General features: G+C 33.6%; 1 protein-coding gene across 3 annotated transcripts in view; it reads left to right on the top strand.

Annotated features, from left to right (window-relative positions):
• Positions 1-13,877, top strand: part of GRIK2 (glutamate ionotropic receptor kainate type subunit 2) — a 656,554-nt gene that overhangs the window by 379,746 nt on the left and 262,931 nt on the right. For all 3 annotated transcript variants that reach the window (XM_023508414.1, XM_003802378.2, XM_023508415.1), the window contains exon 8: positions 1,587-1,694. In XM_023508414.1, coding sequence (XP_023364182.1) covers positions 1,587-1,694 — 108 coding nt within the window. The remainder of the gene's footprint in view (positions 1-1,586; positions 1,695-13,877) is intronic.

Raw genomic sequence — 13,877 nt, forward strand, 5'->3', positions numbered from 1 at the left:
CGCAGAATTGAATTTGTAATACAGTTAGGAGTTGTACAGTTCCGCCTGGTGTACGATTTTAATGCCCCTCTGGCCCAGATTTGCTCCGCTGTTTTCCACTTCTATTCTTGTGCTTCTTGATCCTTTTGTCAATTTTTATACTATTATGTATTTTTGTTAGCCACCTGAAATTTTTTTCTTTAGAAAAAGTTGAGTTAAATATAATTTTTCTTCCTTTTTGGAGACCCATTAATACATGTTTAACTTTAGAGAAAGAATGTTGTAATACGTACATAGAGATACATAGATATAAGATTTCTATTTCATTTATAATTTATTAACTTAAAACCTTTTTGGAATTTCTTCATATAAGTACCTCAGAACACACAGAGTCTGAGAAATAGAGTCATAATGATATTAATTTGTTATCCTTATTGAAATGTTACCCTTTATCTACTGGGACTTACTTCTTTTGGGTCTCAGTATATATTATTTTCAATGTTAATGAGTATACATTCTGAGATTTTAAATTTTCACATATAACTATTTTTTCAAACAAGCTATTGCAAAATGACAAATAATGGAAAACATGTATTTTGGCTATAATAACTATTAGGATGAGAACTTTTTTTTTTTTTTTTGAGACAGAGTCTCAAGCTGTCTGTCACCCTGGGTAGAGTGCATGGTGTCACAGGTCACAGCAACTTCCAACTCTTGGACTTAAGATTCTCTTCCCTCAGCCTCCCAAGTAGCTGGGACTACAGGCACCTGCCACAACGCCCAGCTATTTTTTTTTGTTGTTGTTGCAGTTGCCATTGTTGTTTGGCTGGCCCAGGCCGGGTTTGAATCCACCAGCCTCTGTGTTTGTAGCCCCACTGTAACCTCTGTGCTATGGGTACCGAGTGGTGAAAACTTCTTATATTTAAAAAAGTTCAGATATTTTCTTACCTTTAAGAGATAACAATGTTTTTATATATATATAACTAGATTATTATTTTCCTACTTCCTTGTAAATGGAGAGCTTCTTTTACAGGAAGTATAGCTTATATGAAGTAATTATAGCCATATTCATGGTTTAACTGGCAGGAAGTGAAATAATGTTAATTATTCTAGGGTAAATGTTTGTAATTAAAGTTGTATAACACAGTTTTTCCTGGATTCATTTTCTTTCATTGCCATCTATTTCTTTTCATGTTATTATAAATTTAGAAGTAATATTTTAATAACTGTATTTCTATCTATAAACTTCAGTGAGATATTCTGTATCTCAACTATCATAATTAGTGTCTAAATTCTTCTCACTTTGCTAAAATCAGTTCACTATTTAAAACATACTATCAAATTTCTCATAAAAAAATCCTTATAACTGGAAAAATGCACTGTATAAAATGAAAAATTTACAATAAGTTTTAACTTATTGTAACTTAGGATAATTTATTCAGAAAAAATCCTTTAAAATGAAGGAGAAAATAAAAATATTTTAAAAGTCTGTAGCAATGTAACTTAATGAAAAGTAATGAAAATAATTTTCTTATTTTTCTGTGAAGAAAATGTTTTATCTTTTCATTCATTTATTTAATATTTTTTTGTTTTTTTCTGCTTTCAAGGCACACTGGGAAGGCCTCACAGGCAGAATAACTTTCAACAAAACCAATGGCTTACGAACAGATTTTGATTTGGATGTGATCAGTCTCAAGGAAGAAGGTCTGGAAAAGGTACTTGAGGCATTCAGTTTATCTGCTTTAATTATTAAATGAAATATATCCAAAAGAAGAAAGAAATATTCTCTGTTGAAGTCACATTTCCTTGACATTTAGCTTCACTCAGCAATTCTAAAAAATAAATATTTAATTCATTATATGAAATATAACATCTGACAATTAGGATTCAAGGATAAAGAATATCTTAAGATTATTTAAAATTTTATTTTCACACCCGGTTTTTCTGATACTTTGAAGTGCATGTAACTTAATTAGTCTTAAGATTTAATGCAGCACTTAGAAAATACTTGGTTTAACACGAGTCTTCATATCTACAGCTTACAACCACTTGAGTTTCCAACTTGGAGAAAGCCTATAAAGTGTTAAATATAGAAGCAGGTTTCCATTATTGACTCATGTGCAGGTAAAATGTGTGAATTAATATATACATAATAAGGTATTTCCATAAATGCAACACACCACACTGGATCTATCATGCTTGATTCTGTTGTTAGAGATTGATACAAAGCACAAGCCAAGCTTAAAGAATCTGGGGATGTCCGTGCTTCTATTTCAGCACCTTGCATAAATGTAGTGATGCTCCTCATGTCACTGCACATCCATTTCTGCCTTGGATTCAAAATACAACACATCAGAAATTGTCTCTGTGCTCTAGTGTGGCTTATAGAAAGGCCTGTCAGCTAAGGCCAAGAGTTTGAGACCAGACTGGGCAACACAAAGATACCCTAAACAGTAATAATCATGTGCACCTGTATTTCCAACTTTGGGAGAGGACCATTACCATTTGAAGCCAGGACTTACAATGAACTATGATATAACTATAAGTTATAATGAACTATGATCACACCACTAGACTATAGCCTGGATAACAGAGCAAGACCTTGTCTCAAAAAAAAAAAAAGCCTGAATATAGTGGTTACCAAATATATATGATAATCTACCACACTGATGTGCAAGGAAAAATACATTATGAGTTATGCGTGTATCCTGAAATTCCATATGTATTTTAAATTCTCTTCTGAAATCTGAAAGTTTGTTTTGCTAAATTAATTACAGACAGTACCTATCCTCAAGAGGCTTTTTATTTAGAGTGATTAGATAATGCATATTTGTGAATAAACACAAAGCTGTCTGTTTGTAAGCCTTCAAAAGAGACATGAAAGACTATTTCTGATAAAAGATACAATTAGTAAAGAGTCACAGTAGACAGGGAACTTAGAATTAGCCTTTGAATAATGAGAAATTATTGAATGATAAAGATCGAGTTATTTCAGAAAGAGGTAACAATATGGGGAAAGACATAGCATAGGATCTGATCTAATCTTGTTACAGCCCAATCGGTTTCATTGCCCACTGCTCAAGAGGAAGCCACTATATTAAGACAGCAGGGATTACAGAGAGGAAGAATTTAATATCACAGGTGCCCTGTAAGGAAATGAGAAGAAGCTTTCAAGTCCATTTTCCCAAAAATTTGGGAGAAAAGTTTTGTTTGGAAAGATGGTTTGGTGGGCAAAAAGCTAGGCAGTTGACTCTATTAATTGGCTGGTTTTGGAGTGGAACCATAGAGGTGAAACATTGTCTTTTTTGCCTATTTGGTTCTAGGGTGGGGTTCACAATGTCCAGTTTTATCAGTTTCTTGGTGTAGGCCACTGGTCTGGGTGGGTCAGCCATTCCCTAGACTTGGGGTTCACCAGGGTAATGTAATGGCAGCAATGAAGGCAGCTAAGAATCTTTATGACTTTCAGCTCTGTGACTCCCAAGTAGTAAGAAATATAGGAAAGCAAGCTAGGGAATAATGACTTGTTTCATATATATATATATGTTTCATATATACATATATATATATATATATATATATTTTTTTTTTTGGAGACAGAATCTCACTTAGTCACCCTCAGTAGAGTGCTGTGCATCACAGCTCACAGTAATCTCAAACACTTGGGCTCAAGTGATTCTCTTGCCTCAGCCTCCCAAGTAGCTGGGACTACAGGTGCCTGCCACAATACCCGGCTATTTTTAGAGACAAAGTCTTGTTCTTGCTCAGGCTGGTCTCGAACCCATGAGCTGAAGCAATCCACCTTCCTTGGCCTCCCAGTATGCTAGGATTGCAGGTGTGAGCCACTGCACCTGGTCCATAGATGTATATTTTATATAATATAATACAATATATATACATATATAATATAAAATATATATATTTCCCCTACCACAGTTCCCACCTTTGATCCTTTATTAATTTTATGGGCACTTTCATATTGACAGTTAACGAAGGAGAATCCTAAGAATGCTTGCTCAAGCATCTAACGCAGTTATTTTCCTGTGGCACAGTTTACTAGTCTTTCCAGCTTTTCTCCATACTTCCAAAATGGGAACAGAGAAATCCAATAGTCAGGGAGTTAGGGGAGTTAGTGGGCTTGCATGGGGGTCAGTTTCAAGAGGGTGAAGGACTTTAGAGTAAGGAACAGTTAACACTTACGTCTGGACTTACAAGGTTGCATAGTTCCCTAATGGCAAATCTGACCCCCTTCACAGCACAATTTAAAACCCTCCAATACTGCATGCATCAAAGAATAAAAATCATTTTCCTATTTATAAAATGTCCTCTTTTTTCTTCAGTTAAGTTTACAGTCTGAAAATAAACAAAACCCACCAACATGAGAATAAGCGGAAGTTATTATTCAGAGTGTACTATAGAAGCCAACCACCATCGCTTGCATCCAGCAGAAATTCAAAGGCAGGCAGGGGAGTGGAAAAGCTTCATAGTGGAAAAAAGGAAGGCCTCAGGTGTAATCTGATCGGAGATTATTGGTATGAGGAATCCAGAGGTGGGCTAATTAGAAGCAAGACCCCTTGGATCATAGATTGGAGAGCATATTTGACTTCCTCTGGTTGATCCTGAGTTGGAAGGAGGTAAAAAATAGGGAACCTGGCAGTGAATCCCGGTTGTATGGGTCACGTTGCCGCTGGGGTTGTGCTTTGGCTTCCTGAGAAGCTTGCTCCAGAGAGTCTGAGTCCAAATTCTGTTGTCATACATGGTCTGTCCGTTTTCCAATTGTGTATGCAGTTTGTCGGTGGAATTACTGAAGTCAGGTGAAGGGAGAAGAAAAAACACCACAAATAATGAGTCGAGAAAAAAAATTAACTTCTTAGGAAATATCACAATGTCTTCATAACTGACAATACAATGAGGGTTTTTTTTTTTTTAATTTGGTTATCGTTGTGCTTTTTAGACTATGTAACCAAGATTTACTTTATCATTGGAAATGGTTTGCCCTTACTTCCTTAGTCCTCTGAAGTTTAGCTGTGTGCTTAGGAAATGACAGCTTCAAATGGATGGAAATACACAACTAATGGCATAAGATGTTACAGAAATATTCAGAAGGCTCTTAGAATATAACTTCAAAAAGATTCATTTTACAGCAAAAAAGAGTTGGACAGATTTCACACAAAATATGTTTGGACTGAGTTGATGACACTATATGGTAATGGTTCCTTTCCATTGCAAGATGAGCTACCTAGAGGCCATTTTTAGGAAAGTACCTGCCCAAATTTAGAAAAGAATTTTGTATAAAAAGCTATAACACAATGATGAAATCACTTAATCTTAGCACATGAATTGTTTGTGTGACCTCAATGTATTTCATGTGTTTTTAAGGAAAAAAACAAATCAGTCTCTTATTATTACACACCTTCTTGGTTATTCAAATGAATTTCTAGTTATTTCTAGAATATCTGCTTAAGTAGAGGGATAAATTAAAATTATTCTCTCATCTTTTCTGTAGCATAAAGGTTTGCTATTTTTTCTGGTTGTTTTGCTGATGCCCTGTACAGTGTGATATTTGTATTAAAATAGACATTGAAGAATAGAATTTTCTATCTCTTCAGTGGAAAGAATCTAATGCATCCTTACTAAAAGAGGCTTTGTGTATTAATGTATTAACTTTGAAAAATAATAAGGATAAAACCAATAAATTTCTCTGGCCAGAGAGGTGCTGAGGGGCCTGAAAGCGTTTAGGACTATGAAAACCCACACAGAGTGCTTGCCTCAAGCGTGTTTGTTTTTTAAATAAATTCAGTTTCTAACTTGTATATCCTTAGGGAAATTCTTGAAAAGTAAAATATAAAAAGAAATATGCATTATGTGTGTCAATTTCTATAAATTAAAAAATTTATAAATAAATTTATAAATACTATAAGGCAATGTAGTCCGTATTTACAAAACTTTCAAAAGGTTAAGTTTGTCATATTGAAATGAACCTTCATTTCAACTTTTAACACCTTAGCTTTAGAATATTCACTGCTTGCATTTGTATAGAAATAGAAATACTGGTGCAGAAACTAGTATCCGTAATCCATAGGTTTCCTGCTGAAAACTCAAATAATTTGATACTGTATGCAGAGGATGTGAATTGATAGTAAACCCTGCCTGCAACAGTTTATAGGCACAAGCGTTCCTATCAGAGTATGTTTCAAAGTGCTTTTTGAAGAAATTTGCAGAGTATGTATTTTTTTTAAAAGATGGCAATTTCTATAGAACTCTTTACTCCTGGCCTCCTTGTGCCTGTAAAATCTTGTGCTTACTAACTTTCTATGAGGAAGGTGTCTGAATGTTATTTACAATCTTCAAAATTTACCTAAATTTGAAAATTTGCGGTAGATAGGTGAGAGCTATTTTGTTGATAGAATTTCTGATCCCTGAGACATAGCAGTTTTTATCATCCTCTCTTTGATGGAATTTGATATGTATACCTGGTCCCCATGGCAGCAGTGACCTCGGGCTTTCCCAGAAACTGAGATTTCTTTTGCATTCCTGTAGGAGAGCTGTGCTAATGATGGTGTTAGGTTGTAAATTTTAAGTAAGTCAGAATGTGTTGTTTGCTTCTCAAAAAGCAGCAATACATTCTAGGAAAGATCCAAGCCTATTGTCCGTCTTTGAGATGTTAACCATTTGATTGCTCTAACTCTTATATTGAATTCATTATGAGGCCCTGTCTCAGAACTATACTGACACTGTGTTTATATTTTGCTTGATAACTTTAAACTTTCAGGATAGCAATATATTTAAGGAAGCTATGTAGGGATGCTGTTTACATTTAAAAATCACTAAGGTTGCCTTATTTGAGGACATGCTATATCTTATTTTGGCCCCCCAAGTTTTTTAGTTCAGCTCCTGAGATAATACCAAATATTGGCTTTTTTCTTTTCACTACTAATTTGAATTAAAGTATGTATACAAAAACCTGCAATAGATTTCAAATCAAATTAAATCTGAAGTGTGACTATTTTCTTATCTTTAATAAAATGGCCTGTAACTGAAACGATCATATTTGAGAACAATTAATTTATTAAGTTTTATTTATAAAATCAAACCCACCACCTATCTCTTTACCCTTTAATTATGGTTAGGGTTAAATTTTCCCCAGATAAGAATAAAGATCCTAAGTGTAAAAAATCATTTTTTGGTTATTCTTTTCCAATATGACGACTATATACTTACTGATTTGTTGTGCTCGTATTAGCCCCACAGTTCTCAAATGATGCAATCCCAGACTCTGTAGAAGCGGTAGACAGTTTCTGGAAACTGATCTCTGAGGTGTTCTTTGCGCTGTCCTTGTAGACCAATTAGCCCGTATATGAAGGTCATCCAGTTCCCGACAATGATCTGTACTCTGAATTCTCACTAACAGGCAGCCCATAGGCATTTCTATAACATATCCCTTGTTTGTTTTTGAGAGATCAGGCACCAGTGCTTAAGTACTCTTTCTTTGGAACTCATAGTCCAATGGAAGTAATTATTAAATTTCGATGTCAGGAATCATTAGATAGTAATGCAAGTAAACGCTCTCTACTTTTTATTTAAATATTCAGCATTTTCAGGGGTTAAGTCAATGAGGAAAACAGAAATATCTAATTTGTCATTAACAGTTAACAAGAAAAGGACTCTGTTGAAAAAAAATCTCTGCAGTCACTATTCATATACCAGACTGGCTCAGAAACCTGAGTTTGCAAATTACCCTGTAAGACTGGGTATGTGAATTGAATTAATAAAGAAATAAATAGTCTACTTGTGTAGATTTAGTTTATTGAAGGAAATATCTTCCAAATATAAATCAACATTTAATGTAAATTCCTTTCTTATGCCTCCTCAATTTCCTCAAACAGTATTATCAGGCATGTCGTTTCTTCTAAGAGGAAAATAGTCAATATTCTTCAAGGAAAACTATACTTTCTGGGTCATGTGGTTGGGGCAACTCATTACTGGGAGTTTTTTTAAAAGCAAACTTAGACAGTGATAGAGACTTTGCACTGTGCTAAGATTGTTTTGAAACAATGCACTGTGTGGTTATTCATTATCATCACACAGGCTTTCCTTGGAGAAGGCTGCTTATGCTCCTTGTTTCAGACCAATATATTTTCCGGATACTAAGTCGAAACAATATATAATCAAAGAAATTTTTTCTCTTTTCTTCCTTACACTGTTTTATAATGGAAGACTGCATTGGTTTTTTTTTTTTCTATCTGCCAACATCTCATAGATACTTTGTTCATAAGTGTCAATTCGACAGTGTAAAAAGAATTTTGATAGTTCTATTGCACTGTGATAACTATTTTTTAATAGAGAATTTACATTGTTTGTTAACTTATTGTAAGCTTGACTTCATTTAGGACCAATATTTTTAAAGCTTGCTGGGCATGTGTATTTTGTTTATACTTGAGAGAAAGTTTCTGGCATATTTGTCAAGAGAGTTGAATTCAAATTCCATAGAAAATAAGAAACATGTCTCACTGAGTGTACTTTCATAAAACTGAGATAACATGAACCTTCAGAAGAAATAATAACATGCTAGTTATAGAGGTAAACAATTGCGTAGCTCAAGGAAAGAAGCAGAAACATTCTTTGGACACAAAGTAGCAACATCAGTTATAAAACAGAGAGTCTATACTGAGAAAACTGTCAACAAAAATAGATAAATAAAGCATCAAGTTACTAATAAATAATTTAAAAATAATTTAAAGCAATGTTTTATTTCTAACTAAAAAAAATATAACAAACCAATGAGAAAATATAATTACAAACAAAATCATATGAAGAATTTAAACATTCCTGAGACATAAAAGTATAAAATACTTATAAAATACCAAAAGACATATTAAATATAGCTGAGATAATTTCAGAATACATAGTAATGGTGCGTAGCATAAAGCTCTCAAACATTAAATATGATAGTGAAATAGAACTTCATCAAAGGCTCAAAGGAGTAGGGCACCAGCCGCATATGCTGGAGGTGGCGGGTTCAAACTCAGCCCTGGCCAAAAACTGCAAAAAAAAAGAATAACACATGAAAAACAAAGTAAGGAAAACAAATATATGCATATGCAATAATAGACACATAGCATATGTTCCATATTTACCAGAGACATTGGAAACTCAATCTAAAATAATGTAAGTTGTTATGTGTAGTAATGTCTTCAATCATTCTATTTAAAATAAGTATTTATTGAGTGTTTATTATATAATTCAAAGATTGGTGATATGTTTCCTTCCCTCAAGGGACTTAGAATCTAACACAGGAGGGTAAGATAAATGTAAATAAAATATAATCTTAACTCAAAACAACCTATCAGTGGCATTTCTGAGGTAAGGTAAATGACACAACTACTTCTTTATATAAACAATATATTCAAAGATGTCACATATAAAGCCCCTAGGACTTCCTATATTCAAAGGCCTTAAGATGAGTAAGGGGAATTCAAGTTTTACTTGGGGAGATAGATGAAAACAATTTAAATGTTATATGACCCTTACTGCAATGAAAACATACCTGAGTTCTTCCATATCAAAGCATAGTGAGAGGCCATGCATTGGTGCACAAGGGAGGGATTGCTTTACCCTTGTTTTTAAGAAACAATATGGACGTAAGACAGTAAAAGAGGAAAATCTATTTCATGTAAAGAGTATATATGAAATACATGTATAGAAACATAATGGCACAGATAATTCTGGAAAACTGTCAGATGCAACAGAATCTACATTCAGAAAATGGAGAAATGCATTATCTATATGGCAAATTTAATAAAAAATGGCCATTCACTCTTTCTTCCCCCTTCTCTCCATATATAGGTACATGTATATACACACACAGTTAGGTGTACATAGCAAATACATGTATGTTATATGTTCATATACACATACTGGGTGTCCATAAAGTTCATGTGCAATTTACTATTGTTAAAGTATTTTAAATTGCACATGAACCTTATGGACACAGTATATATACTGTATAGATTAGATACATGCAAACATGTATGTGCCTGTATGGACATATATAAACATGTTTATCAAGGTAAATCTACATTCTGATTTAGATTTAAAACTTTCAAATAGATAATTTTAGAAGCTTTTAAGAAGAAATATTTACCATGAAAGAAATATATATGAAGCTGCTCTCATTCTTTCTCAGTAACATGAATATTAGGTGGGGATAGAGCTCTGAAGGAAGATGACGGTGACACAGTACATCTTTATTTAACTAAGATTTCTTTATATAAGAAAGCAACAAAAACACCTCCAAATCTGCAAGCAGATAAAAGTATGTCACATAGTTATCCTTTATAAATAGTCTTGTACATGAACAATGATAAGTGAAAAGCAAATGCTCAATAAAGAGCAAACTGTGGCTAGATATTGTAGACATCAGCTACAGTTAAGCACATAGATTTGAAAATGGTTTAGAAAATTATGTCAAAAATTGCAATTATTTCCTTGAAGAGAGATGATCCATAATGTAAGAAGCAAAATGGAGAGGCCGTGATTACAACCCCATCTTCAGTGAACTAACACTGTGAATCTGTGTGTGTGGTAGCAAAATGGATGGAAGCATAGAGAATTGTCAAGGAGTAGATGTCATTCAATTTTTATCACTCAATATTGGTTTTAGAATGGGATAGTACAAGTCAGAAAAAGTTGACAGTACCCATCAGTAGACTCCAGTGTACCTCATCTTCCAAATTACCACAGGAAAAACTACAAAAATCTCAGGAATAGAAAGGAAATAGTGAAGACCCAATAATATGACAAGAGAAATATTAAATATAAGATTCAGGGAGGAAAAACACTTAGGACATTAAGAAAAAAATTTACCGATGAGTCACTTATAAAGAAACTTATAAAATAAGAAATATGTTGAAAGTAAAAATGTAGATATGATATCAGCAAATGCAAATAAATAAATAACAGAATCCCAGTGTGGTTAATAATATGTACTGAAAGTTTAGGTTTAAAGAATTAAATTGGGCTCTGTACCTGTGGCTCAGTGGCTAAGGTGCCAGCCACAAACACCTTAAGATGGCAGGTTCAAATCCAGCCCGAGCCTGCCAAGCAACAATGACAGCTGCAACCAAAAAATAGCCAGGCATTGTGGTGGGCGCCTGTGGTGCCAACTACTTAGGAGGCAGAGGCAGGAGACTTGCTTGAACCCAGGAGTTGGAGGTTTCTGCGAGCTGTGATGCTACGGCACTTTACTCAGGGGGATAGCTTGAGGCTCTGTCTCAAAAAAAAGAATTAAATTGGAATAAAAATAGCTATTTTATATCAATAAAACTGCTATGTAGAAATAAAGACATAATAGTCATGAACCTCTATAATATTATCTAATCATATGATTTAAACTATTAAAAATAAAAGATAAATTTTTAGGCAGTTATCTTATACCTAAGGCAGCTACCATGAACAGCAAGGAAGCAGGTAAATAGAACAATAATTTTGGAAAGCTATTTGAAAATATGTAGTAAAAATCTTAACAACTCATATTATTTGTGTCAGTATTCTAGTTCTATCTCCTTCTGACTCTGGGAAAAAATAAAAAAAAATTAAAAATAATTCTAATTCTCAAAGTCTGTTTTTAAAATAGTAAAATGCACAAGCAAATATTATAAACAAATGTGCTTACTAAGACCTTATAACAATGGTAGTTGAATCATGATATGTTCATATGATGTTCCTTCTATACAGCCATTAAAATTAAGGATTTGGCTAATTTTTATTGCAGGGAGAAAATATAGTAATGTATAAACAGGATATAGTTAGTTCTTGTCATACTTATAACCACATAGTATTGAATTCTTTTTCATCCAATCCCAACAATAGCTCTTTAACATGGATAATATTTCCTATTTACAGTCAGGAAATTGAGGCAGAGAGAGGTAATGTGCCCAAGCCACCCAGTGGTAAGTGGTGACATGTAATAGGATCCAGGCAGTCTACTACCCCTTCCGTTACTATAGCTATGATGGAAACTATGTGAGAAAAATATAGGGAAAGATAAAGGATTCAAAGGAAGTACATTGAGGTGTTAACTATGCTTGACTTTGGGTATATGCATAGGTTCAAAGTTTAAGTTGATCATCTTTGTTATACTTTGTGCGTATTTTATAGTTTGGGGACAACAAGCATGCGTTCTTTCTATGAGTAGAGAAGTAAATTTAAGAGCCAATGATAGCATGAAATAAAATAAAAATAAACAAAGCTAGAATTTTCCATAGTTCTTGAAGAACACTTATGTTTCATACCTAATTTAATCTTTATAATGAAAATGATCTTACAATTTATTATTCTTTTGCTTTTACAAGAGAGGATTATGGATATTTACACCATGAAGACAAGGCAAACAAAGGTGTAGAGTCTCAGCGCATAAAACAATTCTGTAAGCTCAATGGTGCTTAGACATCTTAATTTCATTCTGCAACTGAAAAAAAGTACTTAAAAATACTTGATTAAATCATACAATAAAATAATTTCTCCAAAAGTAGAACAAGAGAGATTATTCTCATTTAGTCTCTGGTTTTTTCCATTAAAAAACAAATGAAACAAAATGAAAGACAACAAAAATAGTTGTGACCTCTCCTCAGTGGACGAAGGTTTTGAATCAGACAGTCTACGATCTAGAAAATCCTGTCATTTACAAATACACAAACTTGTATTTGGCTTAAAATTTTAAAGCCAATAAAATTTCTAAAACAATATTATACAAAGAAATCTGAGATTTACAAAAGGGGATATCTAATACTTGTGATAATAGGAAATTATGGATTCACATAACTTGTATTAGGGTCAGAATTCCAAATAGTAGTAGGAAAGTGACTGGATGAAATGAGATAACCACGTTTAAATGATAAAATGAATAAGTGAACATTTAGCTCAATTATTTTGTATAATAGTAGTCGTGAAAGGTGTCAGTAAATAAAATGGGAAATATTTTCTATTAGTTAAACAGTTAAACGTTTATTGATCAAGCATGAGGGTGTCATGAAGTAGACGGGGCAAATGATGTTTGCGAAAGCTTTAGCTGGTAGAATTACATGTCTCTGAGACCTAATTCTTTAGCCAATGGAGAAAAAGGAAAAGAAATAAAATCTCCGGGAAGAAATGTGTGATAGGTATTAATTATAGACCAGGGACAGCAAAGTGATAGTCACTGCAAAATGCAATCTGCAGATGTGTCTTGTTTAGCCTAGAGAGTGTTTTTTTAATGATTTTGAATTTGAAACACTTTCAGGGGTCAGCACCTGCTGGTGCCACCCTCTCCATTCCTCCTCATGCAGGCTCCCAGCAGGGACTCTACTAGTCATGCTGCCTTTCTGGACACCTGAACAAAGCACCTCCTCCCTCGGTTGGGGTTGTGGCCCCCATTTGCTACTCTGCCTTGAATTTTGTGAGATTTAAATATCACACACCTTTGCAAGGCCATTCTTCCCTACTAGCTTATTCCCCATCACTCTGTACCTTGATATTATCTGCCTGGCCTCTCAAGCCTTTAATCATTGAACCTGAATTAGAATTAAACTCTGCCTTTATGACATCTTGTAATCATAGTTAATATAAAGAAATGTAATTGGCCAGTATGTAATTTAGTTTTGAACAAATGCTAAGTCAAACTGCTTTTTCCTCCCACTGAGTTATTTGAGTTTTACCTTTATTACAAACACAGGGAATATACCGAGTTTAATGGTAGGGAGAAAATTTAACTCAATATTGAAAAATATGGCAAGAGACTTTTTTTTTTAGGTCTTGCTTAAAAAGACATTAATATGAATCCATTATCTAGTTAATCGCATTATTGAAAAAACACATGAGGGTTCACATTTACATGTAGTGTAACTAGTAGGATGACATATTTA

This window comes from Otolemur garnettii, unplaced genomic scaffold (assembly GCF_000181295.1).
Source record: "Otolemur garnettii isolate 467f Iridium unplaced genomic scaffold, OtoGar3 scaffold00246, whole genome shotgun sequence".
In the NCBI taxonomy this organism is placed as follows: domain Eukaryota; kingdom Metazoa; phylum Chordata; class Mammalia; order Primates; family Galagidae; genus Otolemur; species Otolemur garnettii.